Source organism: Bubalus kerabau, chromosome 13, assembly GCF_029407905.1.
Source record: "Bubalus kerabau isolate K-KA32 ecotype Philippines breed swamp buffalo chromosome 13, PCC_UOA_SB_1v2, whole genome shotgun sequence".
In the NCBI taxonomy this organism is placed as follows: Eukaryota; Metazoa; Chordata; class Mammalia; order Artiodactyla; family Bovidae; genus Bubalus; species Bubalus kerabau.
The window spans coordinates 81264869-81283495 of record NC_073636.1 but is presented as its reverse complement, the minus strand read 5'-3'; the positions used below and the strand labels follow the sequence as shown (position 1 = coordinate 81283495).

At 43.7% G+C, this 18627-nt stretch overlaps 2 protein-coding genes across 2 annotated transcripts in view; both read right to left on the bottom strand.

Moving 5' to 3' along the window:
• TSHZ2 (teashirt zinc finger homeobox 2) overlaps positions 1-18627 on the bottom strand; it is an 885630-nt gene that overhangs the window by 371129 nt on the left and 495874 nt on the right. The window contains exon 9 of the mRNA XM_055545340.1: positions 8194-8357. The gene's annotated coding sequence lies outside the window, so the exon portion shown is untranslated. The remainder of the gene's footprint in view (positions 1-8193; positions 8358-18627) is intronic.
• Positions 3681-4759, bottom strand: LOC129626118 (M-phase phosphoprotein 6). Its single transcript, XM_055545341.1, has one exon. The coding sequence runs from the start codon at positions 4730-4732 to the stop codon at positions 4250-4252; it is 483 nt and encodes a 160-aa protein (XP_055401316.1). The 5' UTR covers positions 4733-4759; the 3' UTR covers positions 3681-4249.

Genomic DNA, 18627 nt, shown 5'->3' with positions numbered 1-18627 from the left:
CTCCAGGAGCTGGTGATGGACGGGGACGTCTGGTGTGCCGCAGTCCACGGGGTCACAAAGAGTCGGACACGACTGAGCAACTGAGCAACAACAACTCAGCCCATACACCACAGCCACTAGGCCCACGTGCAGCAACGACTGACGCTCCCAACCTCACAGCCTGTGCTCCGCAAGAGAAGCCACCACGACGACAAGCCCGGGCACAGCAGTCCTGCTCTTTGCAACTAGAGAAAAGCCCACACATGACAACGAAGACCCAGCACAGCCAAAAATAAATACATAAATAAATAATTTTTTAAAGGTATATTCATTTCTTTATACTTTGCCATCAGTTAAACTTTAATCAAAATATTGGATGACTGAATAGCAGTCCAGAAAATCTGAGCCTGTACGAGTATATGTGTGTGACTCCTGGCATTTAGAGATAGATGACCCTTGTCCTGAACAGGCTTGGCCCTTTGCTCTAATAATCCAGAGGTCAGGGATGGATTCATAGAAGCTTTGCCTCATGAATAGGAGTATTAATATTTCGGAGAGCCTGATGAACATTCCAAAAAGTAAAAAATACGGTTTTATAGGCTGCTGTAGTATATCGCGAAGAGCAGGGAGGGGACTGGGGGAGAGGCATGGTGCAGAAAAGCATGACACAGAAACAGGATTGTTTCCTAATAAAAAAAATCCCTCAAAGTTTTCTGCGAGGCCCTGTCAGCAGCTCTTCAAGCAGCACAGCTTATTTTAAATTTTATTTAAATCAACAAATTGTACACACTTGAACATGGAAACAGAATACAGGGAAAACACAAGCTGCCCTAACAGAGTAACGTCTAATAAACATTATGCTACCCAGAGATATTTGCTGTTTAATCACCCCTTGAAAAGATGTCAGATAGCATCTTGCTAAAGGCAATGGTGCCAGCTTTGCTGGCTTTGGAGTTCATGCAGCTAATTTTTTTTTTCTCTCTCTTCCCCATTTGCTTTTTTTTTTTTCTTTCTTGTTTTTCAAATAGCAACCTCTGAGATGCTCACTCAGAGGATAAAGCATTTGCACTTTAAGTACTGATAATAATGGGTTTCCCTGGCGGCTCCTGCAATGCAGGAGCCCTGGGTTCAATCCCTGGGTCAGGAAGATCCCCTGTAGAAGGGAATGACTACCTACTCTAGTACTCTTGCCTGGGAAATCCCATGGACTGAGGAGCCTGGTGGGCTACAGTCCACAGAGTAGCAAAGAGTCAGTCCCGACTGAGAGACTAACACTGGCTTATTGATAATAATATCCATTTATTGAATAGTTTCTTTGTCAGGACTGGCTATATACTTTGTGGGGCCCAGAGCAAATGAAAACACGGAGTCCTTTTTCAAAAATTAGGAGAATTTCAAGGCACTGCTAGCAGAACATTAAACCTAATATGAGGTCTTTCTGTGGGGAAGGCAATGGCCCCCCACTCCAGTACTCTTGCCTGGAAAATCCCATGGACGGAGGAGCCTGGTGGGCTGCGGTCCATGGGTTTGCTATGAGTCAGGCACGACTAAGCAACTTCACTTTCACTTTTCACTTTCCTGATTGGAGAAGGAAATGGCAATCCACTCCAGTGTTCTTGTCTTGAGAATCCCAGGGACGGAGGAGCCTGGTGGGCTTCCGTCTATGGGGTCACACAGAGTCGGACACGACTGAAGCAACTCAGCAGCAGCAGCAGAGGTCTTTCTGAGTGCAGGCCCTCATCTCTACCAACTAGATATCAGTAGACTCACTTCCTGGTACCCCCGTGTGACAATCAGAAATGTCTCCAGATTTAGTCAGCTATCTTCTGAAGGGTGAAACTGCCCCAGCTGGGAACCACCTGTATAAATGAATGAATCCCATACTTCAAATGGAGAAGGCAATGGCAACCCACTCCAGTACTCTTGCCTGGAAAATCCCATGGATGGAGGAGCCTGGTAGGCTGCAGTCCTTGGGGTCGCTAAGAGTCGGACACGACTGAGTGACTTCACTTTCACTTTCATACATTGGAGAAGGAAATGGCAACCCACTCCAGTGTTCTTGCCTGGAGAATCCCAAGGACGGGGAGCCTGGTGGGCTGCCGTCTATGGGGTCGCACAGAGTCTTAGCAGTCTGAAGCGACTTAGCAGCAGCAGCAGCAGCAGACTTCGATTGTGTGAGTCATGTGCCCATTTCCCATAGAAGGCATTGTTTTTGAGTTATTGTTCTTGTTTAGTCGCTCAGTTGTGCCTGACTCTTTGCCACCCCATGGACTGTAGCCCACCAGGCCCTCTGTAAATGGGATTTCCCAGGCAAGAATACTGCAGTGGGTTGCCATTTCCTTCTCCAGGGGATCTTCCCGACCCGGAAGCAGCAGGCACATTCTTTACTACTGAGCCAGGGAGGCCCCATTAGCCTTGTCTAAAGAGGTCAGCCACTACTCAGCTCCAGTGGACTGTTGTTAAGAGCAAATATTTCCTCATCATGGTCAGATCTTACAAATTTTCAAGAAATGTCTGGTTTTATATTTTTTCAGACTTTTACATGCTGGCGTCAGTTTTTTATAATTTGATGTAGGCCAAATGAGAGACATCTGTGGACCATCCTTGGCCTCCTGCTGCCCGGGTGCAAGCTCGGGCCTAGAGGACTCCCCAGGATGCGGTCCCTGGTGTCCGTGATGCCAAGCAGTGCTCCCACATCTCAAGGACGTTTCCCCCAGGGAATGCTGCCTTTCAAAACAGTTGGATGGATCAAAGTAGTACTTAACACACTTCATTGATTAGGTTCATGTTGCCCCTTTGAACAGATAGTTTTATTTTCAACCTCTATCTTGATAACAAGTGAATTCCGAGTGGGTGATAGGAAAAGAGTTATTTAGAAGATGCTCCTTCAGTTGGAGTTGTCTGTTTTTTCACCGACCCTGATGAATATTTTCTTCGCTTGTAAGTACTAGAACCTCCTTCAAGCTAGCTCTCCAGTGTGCCAACTTATTGTAAAGATATACAGGAATATTTATGAACCCATGGACAGCAAGTACACTCACACCCCCAGAAGGGACCAGAGAAACTGTCTTGAAGCAAGTGATGCTCTTGTTTTCCTTGATGTGTCTTTCGTTCTTGCTCTCTCTCTGGAACGGCCTTCTCCTTTTGGGGCACATAGGTGGCCCACTGCTGGAGCTGTACGCTGCTCATGCTTCATCTGAAATTTCTAGAGTGAAAGTAACAGGCACAGCTGGAAGTAGCTGTCAACTTTTGTTTTTCTCAAATTCTCAAATCATTCTTGACTCCACCCCCCCAAAATGTGAAATACAGTTTTAGCTAGAGCTTTTCTCTCTGTATTTAGCAGTAATCACTGGGATAAATTTTATGGATCTTTAACACCAAAAGTGTAATTTACATTCAATCCTGGGAAAATATCAAGAAAGAATTGCTTATACGTGAGGAGTAGACTACAACAATCACAGGCCATTAGTGAAGCTGAAACCTAGCTCAGCTTTATCAATGATGTTTCAATCCATGCATACTAAGGAAACAATCATGAATACGCTGAAACACCTACTCACAAGAATATTGATCACTGTATTATTTATAACAGGGAAAGACTGAAACCACCTATATGGTCAGCAATAACGAATTACCTTAAAAATTACTGTCTGTCAATGCCGTGGGTACTATGATATCTTTTTTTTTTTTAATTTTTTTTTTATGTTTTATATGAAAACAGGTGTTTATTATAGAACCATGTCTAAAAATTAAGTAAAGGCTTAAACAACAACAAAAAACATAATTCCACACATTGACATTGACTTTGTAGCATGAAAATACTTAGCCCGAAGAGGCAAGTTTGTTCTTGATGAATTAACATATAATAAATTCTCATGACCTGATTCCAAAATATATGTATGAACCGACTTGACATGTTTATAAACATAAGGGCAATTTAAACACTGGTATTAGTTTTCACGAGTTCAATTTAAGGTCAGTGACTGGAGAGTTATATTAAAAAAAAAAATCTGAGATAAAATATTCTTTAGGAAGCTATCACATACCTATGTACATTTGAAGACCAAGGGTTTAAAGTCCACTCTTGATGAACACTGTTAAGCAAAGGATGTATAACATCCATCACATGTCTGTTCCAAAAACAGCATGTTTCCAAAAGTATACATTTCTTTACAAATAAACATTACGCCATTAATAACTATAGAGGAACCTACAGAGTTGAGTTCCAAAATATGCTCTCATCCCTGAGCTATATCTTAAGACCTCCACTTTAATCTTGGGGCTTTAAGAACATCTTCTTTGCTTTAACTGGTTTTATGTCTCCATTTTCATCTTCTTCGTAAATGGCACGGTCTCTTTTCTTGGCAAACTTTTTCCCAATTGTCCCCACCAAGGTCTCATATCTTCTAGCCATTTCTTCATCTGACACATCGAGCTCCACTGTTTGCTCTTCAACTTCTTCTGCTTTGTTCTTGGTGTTCATCTGAAGCATTAATTTCTCAACCTCAGGATTAAATCCTCTGAATGACATTCTTCCATAGAGAAGATCTTCACACAACAAGAAACTCTGCTCTTCTATAATGAAACTCTCTTTCTCTTTCAGCTCAGGCAAATCCAAGTACCAGTGCTCTTCACTAATGATTTTCTTTTCTTCCTCTTCTAGTTGTTTCTTGGTTTCCGAGTCCAGTCCCCTTTGCATGAACTTCATGTGCAGCAAGTTCTTGGATAACTTAGTTTTGCGCTCGGCCGCCATACTGACTCCCACCGGGCGCCGCGGTCTGCTATGATATCTTTTAAAATGGTCTTGAAAAATACTAGTGACATGTAAAAAAAAATCCCATCCTCTATCAGAAGTCAGCAAACTATGGCCATGGGGTAAACCCCGCCCATCACCTATTTTTGTAAATAGTTTTGTTGGCACAAAGCCACACCCTTTTGTTTTCTTCTTGTCTATGGCTGGCTTTGTTCTATGGCTGCAGAGCTGAGTGGCTGTGACCACTCATGGCCAGCGAAGCTGAAAGTACTTACAACCTGGCTTTTTACAGAAAAGGTTACTGACCTCTGTTCTGTATCATTAGTGATAAAATAGTATTATTTCAGAGAGAGAAAGAGAAAGAAAATAGTCAAAGTAAACATACTGAAATGAAGAACAGTGGTTATCCTGAGTGATAGGAAAACAGGTAATATTTATTTTTATCCCTTTGCTTTTCAGTCTTCTCCAAAGTCGATACAATAAGTATTACTATTGTCATAACATACAAAACACTTAAAATTTTTTATACTGTCCTGGAGAAGGAAATGGCAACCCATTCCAGTATTTTTGCCTGGGAAATCCCATGGACAGAGAAGCCTGGTGGGCTACAGTCCATGGGTCCACGAAGAGTCCGACACGACTTAGCAAATAATAAGCTAACAGAACAGAAACTTCAGTGGCCACGTGTGACAAAGAATACAGAATTTATAGAACTAGTTCAAAAAAAGACGCTGAATTTTTTTTTTATACCATTAAGAGGACTCCATTCGATTCCCCCCAGTCTCCCAATCTCTCTTCTCGGTTAGTGACAGCAGAAGAGCCTCTGGTTTGTTGAGTGACGGTAAAGCCATCAGTTGCCCTGCAACCAGGTTCTGTTCAATATTATACCTGGGAGGATACGAGCAACAGGAAAAGAGGAACAGGGCCACAGAGCTTGTAGAAAATTAAGATCTGCAGATGTGACATTTCCTAGAAATCAGCCTGTCTTGGTTCCTCCCATAGTTATTCACCATTTTGTTTACAAATGGGAAATAGCATTCTACTGTTCAGTGTCTTCCACGAGACTGAAGTTAATTTGAAATAATCCTCCAGCAAAAGCACCAATAAAAGCATCTGGAATGCCCTGATGCCATCCCCTCTGGCTACTGACACGACATTATTGATACACAAATCAAAGTTGACGGCTCTGGTAACACTGAGTCCCCTGGCAGCAAGAGCTTTCAACAGAGAAGGCGTTCCTTCCTTAAGGCAGAGCCAACTCAACACACCATGCCGTTGGAACAGGCTTAGTTAGACATTAAAGGGATCCCAGACACAAGTTTTACATCTCCTTCCTTTCTTCCCCCTCAGATAGAATGGGCCTGTCCCCCGCTAAAATCATAAATAAATAATAGAAGAAGAAATTCAAACTATGCCTAAGAATAGGCTCATGAGACGCAAAGGAGGTTGGAAACGTGATGTGAAGTGAGAACCGTCACAAGATTTCACTCGTCAGAGATACTAACAGGAAACCTAGGCCTGCCTGGAGTTTCCACCCTTAGAGTCATTTCTTTAGAGACACTGTGTTGCCTTTTTTTTTTTTAAAGGCTCTGCACAAATATAGAATTATTGAACTTCTGGATTTAAAGAGCGAGTCCTTAGAGGTCATAAACCCGTTGCTGAACTGATATGCAAATCCCCACTCCTGTATTCCTTCTAAGACATCTCCTGACCCTTATATGATCTCCTCCCAAGACAGGGAACTCATCACCTTAAAAAAGAACAGCTATTCCATTTTGAGCTGGCTTTAACTATCCAAAAGCTTTCTTTGTAATGAAATAAAATCTGCTTCTGGGTAATTTTTATTCTTGATCATTAGTTCTGTTTCATTCACCCAAACGAATGTTTAATAACTAACCTTTCAGGCATGGTCAACAGAGTTGACCATCAAAGTTTCTGCTCTCATAGGGTTTACATAGTGAGGAAAACAGCTGGCACACAATACATGATGAGCAAGCTCACTCCAGGCATGGTCAAGACAGGCTAAGGAACTGTCTTGTCCTTAAGTCAAGACAGTGACAAGGACCAGAGAGAGTGAAGCAGGCTGCTTTGGACGAAGAATATTAGAGTCGAATTATGTTCCTGCTAAAAATATGTTGAAGTCTCAACCTCAGGATGTGTGAATGTGATCTCTTCTGGAGCTAGGGCCTTTGTGGATGAAATCAAGTTAAAATGATGTCATAAGGATAAGCCAGGAATTAGTGTCCATATGGGAAGAGAGGAAGAGACTGTCACCAAGAGAAGCCCATGAGAAGACACACCGGGGAATGCCAGGCAGGGCAGGGAGCCCGCAGTAAAACATCTAGAAGCCAGGGGCTGCCAAGGCCTGCTGGCGACCAGCAGGAGCTAAGAGAAAGGCGGGGAACAGATGCTCCTGCAGAGCCTTCAGAGAGAGCACAGGCCTGCCAACTCCTTGATTTGGACTTCTACCTCCCGGAACTGTAGAAGAGCCGACTTCTCTTGTTCCCTGTACCCAGTCTGCAGTCTTCACTACAGCATCCCTGGGAAGCGGATGCAGAGGGTCAGGGGAGACCTCACAAAGAGGCGGCTTTCGAGCTGATGCACCAGTCTCCATGAGGAAGAAAGTTCTTCCAAGCACAGGAAGAGCAAAAGCCCTGCCATTGGAATGAGCTTGGAATGTTCCAGGAACAAAAGGAGGCCAAGGGACACAAGGTCTGAACAGAGCGGGATGTGGTAGGAGATGAGCTTGGAGAACGGACTGGAGCTAAATTATGAGAGAGGTTCCCAGCTCATTCTGTGCTGCAAAATGCAGGTCCGTGGGCCCCACCCCGGGACTGATGGACATGTGGTGGACCCAAGCATTGATGTGTTTTTAAAGGTTTTGAGAACCACATATGTGGAGCTGTGTGAGTCTGGTAAGTAGCTTGGAAATTATTCTTTACACAAGGTATCTTAGCTCACTAGGACGCTCTACCGGGTACAGTCGATCCTTCCCATGTTGGAAAGCAGCCCTTGTGTGCCACTTCCAGTCCCAGTGGCCCTTCTCCTCCCCATCTTCTCTTCTGCCAAATCTCACCAGTTTCTCACATGCAATTTGGTTTCATCTACTGCAGACCTAACAGGAAGCCACAAAAGAGGAATATCTCCATACACCTCAACAGGATGGCACACGTCTGTCTGCTAGCTTAGCCAGCTCAGCGGGTCTCAGCCTTCCCTTCTGTCCCGTGAGGCTTCCTCCCATTGCCGCCCCACTCCACCTGGGCACAACGTCAGTGCTGGAGTGGATTTGAACACCGCCCATCCCCACAGAGAGGGGTTGTTCTGCTCTCCTACCAGTTGCAAATAATAAATTGATGGGTACCTAGAGAAGAGTCAAAGGCTCAAGGAATTTGGGGGTGGGGAAGTGAAATGATTCCAGGATTCATTCAGCAAGTATTTGAAGGCTGTCTTGTGTGCTTTACCTGCTGAGGTGAGGTCTCCTCATTCTGACTGGCAGGGCCGAGGTGGCTCAGGCAGGGATGAGGTGGCTCAGGAAGAGCTGCCCGTTGCTGTTGGTAGAGGTCGAGACGCTAAGGCAGGTGGCTATATCGGAGTCACTGCAGACAGACTTCTTCTACTTCTCAGGCTGAAAGAGAATAGACCCAGGAATGTCATTCACACAGTGAAACCTTTGAAACCTTGACACTACAATTTCGGCCCAGTGTATCCTTGGCTTTTAGCTCTAAGGTATTTTTGGAAACTCTTTCTCAAAGAAGATACATAAGATATTGTTCAGACTATGTACCTATTCATTTTTTTTTCCCTTTTCAGAGATTGGTAAGAACCTTTGATGAACATAGAAGCTTTCTGGCTCATCAGGTAACAAATACCAAAAGATCAGGGCAACAGATTGCAAACCTATGAGAAGGTAGATTGGCTACATACCCACCTGACTGTTTACCCAGTATTATATAGACCTCTAGATTGTAGGAGGGCTTCCCTGATAGCTCAGTTGGCAAAGAATCCACCTGCAATGCAGGAGACCCCGGTTTGATTCCTGAGTCGGGAAGATCCCCTGGAAAAGGGATAGGCTACCCACTGCAGCATTCTTGGGCTTCCCTGGTGGCTCAGCTGATGAAGAATCCACCTGCAATGCAGGAGACCTGGGTTTGATCCATGGGTTGTGAAAATCCCCTGGAGAAGGAAATGGCTACCCACGCCGGTATTCACCTGAGAATTCCGTGGATTGTATAGTCCATGGGGTCACTAAAGTGCCGTACACCACTGAGCAACTTTCACTTTCGCTTTCTTAATTGTAAGGCGTTCCGGTTCATTGCCCAGGTCCACGAAAGAACAAACTCTGCGATACTCAGATTTATGAGGAGACCTCAGACTTCCTCCACGGTATGTGTTTTGGCATGGCCCAGCCACCTGTTCACAACCTGGGTCTGATTTCTGGTTGGCTGATACTTGCTGTTAAATATTTTCTTTATCTCAGGGCTCATAGAAACCCTTACAGAGCAATGGAACAGCAGCGCTAAGACTCTCATCTTTAGAGGACAATTATTGGTTGTCTGTCAAGCCATCAGTGGTCACTCTCCTGGTTAGCAGTCTATTCTGATCTACAGGGTGAACTCTGAGAAACTCCTGCCTGCAGCGGCTTTGGCCCACACACATGCTAACTATACTGACTGGTCCAAGAGCAGGAAATGCTCAAAGTCCCTTCTCTAGGAACCAGGTTCAGGCCAAGGAGAAATTCAGCCCCTCCATCTCCATCATTTAGTCTCAATGTGTTTCTATTTCTCTTTATCTCTCTCTTTTTTCTTTCTTTCTTTCTCTTTAGGTTACAAAACTTAGGTGTTGTCAACAGCCATATTTTAAAGCCTAGAATTTGAGAAACTGAACAAGGCAACCTGCAGTGTAAGAAAAGAGTTTATCCAATGCCATTAAATTCTCTACAATGTACTCCAAATTATATTGAACAAGATGAAATTGCCAATATTTGACCGTTTGAAAATTGACCACGATTAATAAAACTGACATGAAGTATAGTTCTCGCTGTGCTATTTAGGATTTACAATGGTATTGTCCTTTTCAATTTTCTCTAGAATTGATTTGTTTTTGTTCAAGTTTATTTTTCATGCAGAAACAAACATTATGACAAATTCACACAAATCATGAATCCTTTTTCTTTTAAATGAATTTCATCAGGGGCACAGAATACCTGAAGAAGGCAGAAATATCAATTTGGCCTTGGGAGAGGGTTTGGGTAGCCAAAGGACTATTCGGCAGTGGTTTGAAATTTTCATTCTAAAATTTATTTGAATTGAAGATCATTTGGAATTCATGCTAAAAGCCAACCTTCAAAGCAATGTGAGGCCTGTAATAGACATAAGAATTTCTCAGAACCTGGTACAGTAGGCAAGGTGAAAAATTAGACAATGGGTACCACACCAATGGACAGGAAAGCAATGCTGAGATGTTTGGTGAGTTGCTTGTTGTTTAAGTTTCAAAAGTGTACAGGTACATTTTTGGAAGAGATTATAAGCTATGACCATAAATAGATAGTGGTGACAATTGAAAGAGGTCTGGACATCGACTGAAGGCTGAGGACGCTCTCAGGTTGTTAGGAAACCATCACTAAAATCAAAGAACGCTCTGGTGCCACACAGTAGCCTGTAGAAGCCACAATGCAGCGCTCTTCTTTAAAGCAGTGTGAACAAATAACCACAGAATCATCTCGTCACAAAGCTGTTCCAGGCCTGATTGATGAGTGGTTCCGTGACTGTGTGCCGCTTGGTGGACTCTCGGTCCCCTCACCGTCATGACGGTATGCTGTTAGAGCAGGGGTCAGTGAACCATGGCCCGTGGGCTAATTCTAGCCCATGAGCTAAGACTAGTACTTACATTTTTAAATAGTTGAAAATAATCCAAAGAATGATATTTCTTGACATGTGAACCTTAAATGAAATTTCAGTTTCAGTTCATAGGTAAAGTTTTTGAAAATCATCAACAACTTGCTTACATATTGCCTGTGGCTGCATTTCCACTAAAAAAAAAAAAAAATGGCTTGAGTACTTGGGCAACAGAGACAGTAGGGCCTGCAAAGCCTAAAAAGTTTACTATCTGGCTCTTTACAGAGATAAGTGTGCCAGCCTCCATTCTAGAGTATCTTTGCTTCTGCAAGACTTTTCTATAAGATGCTGGGGTGCATAAAAGGAGGAAGTTTGGTCTTCATCAAACTTGAAGAAGAGGCTTTGCTGTTTTGTACATCCTTGCTGATAAATACCAAAAATTTGACCTGAGACCTGCTCTCCTTGGAGTCTGGTTGTGAGTCGTGGGAGCAGACTCGGGGTTGACACCGATCTCTCTAACTGTTGGGGGTTAATGAAATTGACCAAGAATAACTTAACTGTATGAAGCCCAATTTGCTCGGCACTTTGCAGCAAATGCCTTGAGAGGGGCAATTGATCTGAGTGTTGCAAAAAACACTCCCTGACATTTGAGTACCTGATTCCAGGCCTTTCCTAGGACTCAGTTGTTTACTGCCCTTGTACCCCATGAAACATTGAATATCTTTAAAATGCATCCCTTTTGTTTTGCTTAAGCTACATCCAGCAGATTTTTATCACTTGCAACCAAATAGAATCCTTATTTATACACTCTTCATGATCAACAGAAGGGGATAAAGATGCAAGAGCTGTAGCTGTTCATTTTATGGAACCATAAGATCTTCCTGAATTATTTAGTTAACCATCCACCAGCACTTATAGCCAGGCACCTCTCACACTTAACCTAGAAATCTTAGTTATTAAGGTGATGCTTTATACTCTTTGCATTGGGCAGCAACCCAGCAAAAATGCCGATACATTTTAGGTAAGCCTGGGGAGTATGTAGTGTGTTGATGGGTAATAAGTAACATGCACCTTAACTCTTTTTAAGAGAGGCCCAGACATCACACACTTAAGACAACCCAAATGCCTCATCCATTATTCACAGATAGCTCCAAAGATTCAGCAGGTGATCAAACAGGCGTTTCAAAGATGTAATCAAGGTCAGTTGCAAAAACCCTCCAAGGAGCCAGTACTTCACTTCACCCATGGGCTTCATTTTCTTGGTCCCATTCCCCTTCTTTATCCTTACCCCACCATCGCAACTGCCACTCATCTCCAAAGTCACCAGGCTCACATTTAGGTGACGGCATCAGTAACCCTTTGAGAGATGTGCAGAGAAGAGAGCTGGAGTGTGCTGTCTGCAGTGACATTCCAGGTCAATAAACACCTTCATGCATGCCTGTCCCAGTTAGCAGATCAATGAGTCCTGCTTTAATTACTAAATAAGAGATGGCGAGAGTCAACACATAGGCACTTCATGAGACAAAAATATTTCCAATACTACATTGAATTGGGTGTAACATTCTCCTGACTGAATCATTTTCATCATCCTACTTATCAACTGAATAAGTGAGAACTGAAAACAATCTGCTAACCAATGGACATGTTGACTTTTAGGGTCATTGCTCTTGAAAGCTGGGGCTCCCAGGTGGCTCAGTGGTAAAGAACCCACCTGACAATTCAGGAGACGCAAGAGACTCAGGTTTGGCCGCTGCATCGGGAAGTTGCCCTGGAGGGGAAAACGGCTACCCACTCCAGTATTCTTCCCTGGAATATCCCATGGACAGAGGACTCTGGCAGGCTACCATCCATGGGGTTGCAAAAGAGTCAGAACTGATGAGAGACCGAGAACCCTTGAAAGAACATTTGGGAATTTTCCAAAGATATGCTAATTTGCTACCCTGTACCTGTTTGCAATGACGTTCCTCTTTTGATGAACTCCGTGGTTCCTCTCGGTGGGAGCACCTGTGAGCCCAGGGAATTCTTTTTCTAGCCTATTCTAGTGGTGGAAATGCATCAGTTTCAAAAAGGCTGTGCAACATAGAGCATTCACTTTTCTGCACTAATTCTAATGAATCCAGGAGAGAGTGACGTGGGAAATGGCTGGAGACGGACCCAGGCCCACCTCAGTATAACGGGGCTTTTATGCTGCACGCCCCATTAGGGACCACCGCACACATCTTCCTCAATAAACAAGCTTACTGCTGAAGTAATAAAGTCATTTATGGAGAGAAGTCAGCCAAAAGCCCAGGACTTATGGGAGGTTCTCAGGGAGGAATCATACCGAGTTAGGTTGAAAGAGAATCCCATAGATTCAAATCAAAAGACCAGTTTTCAACTGGGAGCCCTAATTTCTATGGACCTATTACCTAACCTTTTCTTTGTGGGTTCAGAAAGAAAAGTTCATGTACACTATCCCAAATAGGGAAAGGGAATTTGGTGACTTTAAAGCCAATTAAGCCTTTTCTGAATATTAGAGTAGTTTTCTCTGCTTTTTCCAAAACACAAGAATTTCTGATCAAACAAGAACTTTTCCACTTTTAATTAGCCCCTTGTGTTCTGAGAAGAAAAGCAAGGGTGAAAGTTATAAAAATCTCTTATTAAAGTCACCGTTACAAGGTCTTTTAATTTTTTAACTCTACTGATTATTAAAAGAAGATGTCATGAGGAAGTGAGCACTTCTCTTTTTCTGAGTTTGAGTGTTTTTTGTGGTAGAAGTTAATTCTGTGTCTTATCTAAGAACTTTCAAATCTAGGGGATACAGGAAGGTTGACAAGGGGTAGATGTGAGATGAAAGAGAAAATTTCCTCTAGGACATGGTCGCCTGAGAAAGAGATTGGATGTTGCTAATATATTTTGCTGATGCTCATAATATACCAGCTGCTCTTAATGAGATTCAATACATGCTGGTTATCATCGCTTGTATATGCATATGTGTATATATGTATGCACATGTAAGATACAGAATGTAGGCCATACACACACGTGCATAGCTACATACATAAATGTATGTACATACCTGCATGTATGTATAAATCTAAATGAGGACATGAAGACCCTTGTATTTTTGGGGGGAGGGTGCAATTTTACACCTTCTTCTCTTTTATTGATATATAATCTTTTATCAAATATATGCAGTAAAGTGTACACAACTTTAGGGGAACAGCATGATAAACATTTACACATTTATACCTGACTGGTTTCCCTGGTGGCTCAGCAGTAAGGAATCCACCTTCAATGGGGGAAACATGGGTTCAGTCCCTGGGTCAGGAGGATCCCCTGGAGGAGACCGCAACTCACTGCAGTATTCTTGCCTGGGAAATCCCATGGACAGAGAGCCTGGCGGGCTACAGTCCATGGGGTCGCAAAAGAGTCGGACACAAACTTAGCAACTAAAACACAACAGCAACCCATCATGCAGAATACGAAACAAAACACTGCCCAGAACTGAGCATTAAACACAAGTTTTCCAGTGCAAAGGAGCTCTCGTCTCCGCATCCTGCAGAGGGGCTGGTCATATATGAGCACTGACCAGCGTCTAACCGGGGGGCAGGGTTCCTGTCCTAAAGTCTTAGATGGCTGGTGCTAAGACAGTGACGCGGGGGAGCGGGGGAGCTCCCCGTGAGCGGATGCTGGCAGAGGCCCGTCCTCAGGCAAGCGCAGCCCCCGCCCCCTGTGGGAGGGCGCGCCTCCAAGGGAGCCTGCAATGCCAGCCAGCCTTTCCCAGCATCCCTTGCGGCCTGTTTCTGGGATGAGTTTCCCGCCAATGGGAACTGAGGGGGTGTCTGCTGGGGCCTCTGGGAAAGACCTGGCCTTCTGAGAAGAGAGAGAGAAGGAAGGGAAACATTCTCTCCCTGTATCCGTCTAACATCTACAGACGTGGTGCTCAGAGCCGGGGCAGCTGTCCATGGCAATACGCAGAAGACGGTGGGGAGATGGAGGCTGAGTTCTTCACAGCAAATCCCCAAACCAGCGGTCTGGCAACTTGTGTTGTGAAGGGTCAGACAATAAAGAGTTTTTGGGCCACACACAGCCTTTACTGCTATTCTTCTTTTCTTTTTTTAGCATCTCTTCTTGGTTTTGTTCTTGTTATTAAATGGTGTTTGACTCTTTGCAACACCATGGACTATAGCCCACCAGGCCCCTCTGTCCTCCACTATCTCCTGAGTTTGCTCAAATTCACTTCCACTGAGTTGATGATGCTATCTAACCGTCTAATTTTCTGCCACTCCCATCTCATTTTGCTCTCAATCCTTCTCAGCATCAGGGTCTTTTCAAATGAATCACCTCTTCACATCCGGTGGCCAAAATACTAGAGTTTCAGCTTTAGCATCAGCTCTTCCAATGAATATTCAGGACTGATCTCCTTTAGGATGGACTGGTTGGATCTCCTTGCAGTCCAAGGGACTCTCTAGAGTCTTCTCCAGCACCACAGTTTGAAAGCATTATTGGTTTGGGGGTGCACAAAAACAGTGCAGGTGGATTTGCCTCACAGGTGAGCGTTTGGTGACCCCTTCTCTTAGCCAACCCAGTAACCACCTATCTGCAGGGTTCTTATTCAGGAATATGATTCAAAAGCAAACTGTTTCTTAAGCTACTCCATGTCACATATTCTATTATTTGCAACTAAAAAATACCCCAATGATACTGCATTGCACCTTTCTGATTCTCATTCCACATCTCAAAGAAAAGGGAATAATAGTGAAGGAAGTATTTGAGAGGCCAAGGATAAATATACTACAAGTGTATTAGAACTTTCTTCTCAAAATGTAGTGGCTGCTTCTGCCTTGGAAGGACTGGACTGGATCGAGGGACAGTGGCTGTGGAGAGTAAGGACCAAGAGCTGGGAGTGTGGAGTTTTTGAAATCTTGGGAGAAAAAAGTAAGATTCTAAAAACTCCAGAACAGGCCCCAAGAAACAGGATTTCCCCACCTGAACAATTCCAATGGTTTGCTTGCATCTCTCTCCTTTCAATACCAAAACTGGGGATAGTTTTAGGTGCCAACTCAACCAGGCTCCAGTCCCTGGTTATTCAATTAAATGCTCATCTAGGTGTTGCTGAGGATACACTTTGTAGGTATGGGTTAACAGATGTAACCAATTGATCTCAAATAAAGGAAATAATCCCTGATAATATGGGTGGGCCTCCACTCATCAGTGGAAGGAGACATTCTGCCCCAAGACTATAGGGCCAGCTCCTGTCTGAGTTTCCAGCCTGTGACCTGCCTTCAGGATTTCAGAGTTGGCAGCTTCTACAATCCTCTGAGCGTATCAGATCAGTCGCTCAGTCGTGTCCGACTCTTTGTGACCACATGAATAGCAGCACACCAGGCCTCCCTGTCCATCACCAACTCCCAGAGTTCACTCAGACTCACATCCATCGAGTCAGTGATGCCATCCAGCCATCTCATCCTCTGTCCTCCCCTTCTCCTCCTGCCCTCAATCCCTCCCAGCATCAGAGTCTTTTCCAATGAGTCAACTCTTCGCATGAGGTGGCCAAAGTACTGGAGTTTCAGCTTTAGCATCATTCCTTCCAAAGAAATCCCAGGGCTGATCTCCTTCAGAATGAACTGGTTGGATCTCCTTGCAGTCCAAGGGACTCTCAAGAGTCTTCTCCAACACCACAGTTCAAAAGCATCAATTCTTCAGCACTCAGCCTTCTTCACAGTCCAACTCTCATATCCATACATGACCACTGGAAAAACCATAGCCTTGAATAGACAAACCTTTGTTGGCAAAGTAATGTCTCTGCTTTTGAATATGCTATCTAGGTTGGTCATAACTTTCCTTCCAAGGAGTAAGCGTCTTTTAATTTTATGGCTGCAGTCACCATCTGTAGTGATTTTGGAGCCCAGAAAAATAAAGTCTGACACTGTTTCCACTGTTTCCCCATCTATTTCCCATGAAGTGATGGGACCGGATGCCATGATCTTCGTTTTCTGAATGTTGAGCTTTAAGCCTACTTTTTCACTCTCCACTTTCACTTTCATCAAGAGTGAAATATATATATTTCTGAGTGTATATATATACACATTATATAATATATAAATATATATATAATATATAAATATATATATAATATATATATTCTTTAATTTGTTAATGCCCTTTATTTGTGGATTCGATATTTATGAGTTTGTGCAGTCACTGAAAACACTTGTCACCTTAAATTCAGCGCTCGTGTGCTTTCAGTCACTCACAGACATGTGCGCGTGTGGACGGCAAAAGATCCAAGTCACCTGATGCACGCGCTCAGCTGAGGTGCGGTAAGCTGACATTCTGCCTCCTTGTTTCAATCCTCCTACTAAAAATATGTCCTTTTTCGAATCTACATCATACCACATTTTTTCCAGGTTTTTAGTGCTTTCTGCCAGTGATTTCACTGTTTAGAAGGGCTCCCCTGTACACCGCCACAGTGCTTCTGGTGTCCCAAGTCCAGAAATCCCGGGATGTGCCTTGTGCAAAAATATGCATATTAGATAAGCTTTGTTTGAGCATGAGTTACAGTGCCACCACCTGTGAGTTCAATGTTAATAAATACTTTAAATAGATGTCTTTAAACTGAAACACATATAAAACAAGGTTATGTATTGAACAGTTGATGAAAATATTGTGACCAGAGGCTCATAGGAACTTAACCCTATGCTGCTTCTAGGAACAGTGTTGCTAATTCAGTGTTCATGGCAACTTTATAGAAGGTAATTAGCACAAATAATGAGAATCTGAGCATCAGATAAATATATGTATGTATGTATGAGATGGCTGGATGGCATCACCGACTCAATGGACATGAGTTTGGGTAAACTCCAGGAGTTGGTGATAGATAGGGAGGCCTGGTGTGCTGCAATTTATGGGGTCGCAAAGAGTTGGACACAAATGAGTGACTGAACTAACTGAACTGATGTATATTATATTTATGTAAAACACCTGCTTGCAATTCAGGAGACATGGATTCCATCCTTGGGTCAGGAAGATCCCCTGGAGAAGGAAATGGTAACCCACTCCAGTATTCCTGCCTGGGAAATCCCACGGACAGAGGAGCCGGCGGGCTACTGTCCATGGGGTCCCAAGAGTCAGACACGACTTACTAACAAAACCACCACCGCCACACACGTAAACACACGCAGAGGGGTTCTGTCTCTTTGGAGAACACTGACTGATAGAGCAGCTCACCAAGTGTGGTCTCTCCAAAGCCAGGATGATTAGAGAACTGTTCAATGGCTCCTGCTCTCCTCAGGATGAAATCTATACTTGCTTTCACAGAGCCCTCAAGGCCAGCAGGACTCTGAAATGGCAGACTTGTGGGTCTCACTGTCCTCTCTCTGACACGGGGTCTGGTCTTCGGCCAACCTGACCGCATGTGGTCGCCATGTGCACCAGCTTGGTGCCCATGTTTTATTCACTGCCTTCTGCTTTGCTTGTCAGACTTCTGCCCTCTGCTCTGGCCACAGTTCACAACCATCTTCCCCTCACTTGCTCCCTAGTCCAGCATTTCTGCACCAGGATCCCAGAGCCAACATCCCAACACTGGCGCTCCTGCACCCCCGTCCCTGCCTCAGCATCTCGTAGCAGCATCCCTGGGTTCCCTTAGCCTTGTCATCTCAAGGCACGTTTTCCATGCTGTTTCCTCCTCCTGTAATGTTCTTTACTCCTTCCTTGCTAGTTAAAACTGACTCCTCCTCTGTAACCTGGCTCACACCTCAGTTCCTCAGGGAAGCCTCCCTCATGAGATTCATTTCATTGTTTAACTTCTCTCTGCAGCTCTTGGCACAACTGCAATTTTTATTAATGTTGGTGATTGTTTAATCTGTGCAGAGGTTCTTAATAATTTTGTTCCATGGGTCCCTATGGCGGTCTGGGAAAGCCAGAATAATGTTATCAAATCCATGATATAAAATGCATAGGATTACAAAGAAACTTGCATTTCGGTATAATTGGTTATCAAAATATTTTCCTAAATGTAGCATAGTAATAAATGTGCTTCTTTATTAAGACATTAAATAACAAGATCTAGTGGAAAGT

Coding starts and splice junctions, on each gene's coding strand:
- LOC129626118 (XM_055545341.1), bottom strand. CDS start 4,732: ATGGCGGCCGAGCGCAAAACTAAGTTATCCAAGAACTTGCTGCACATG.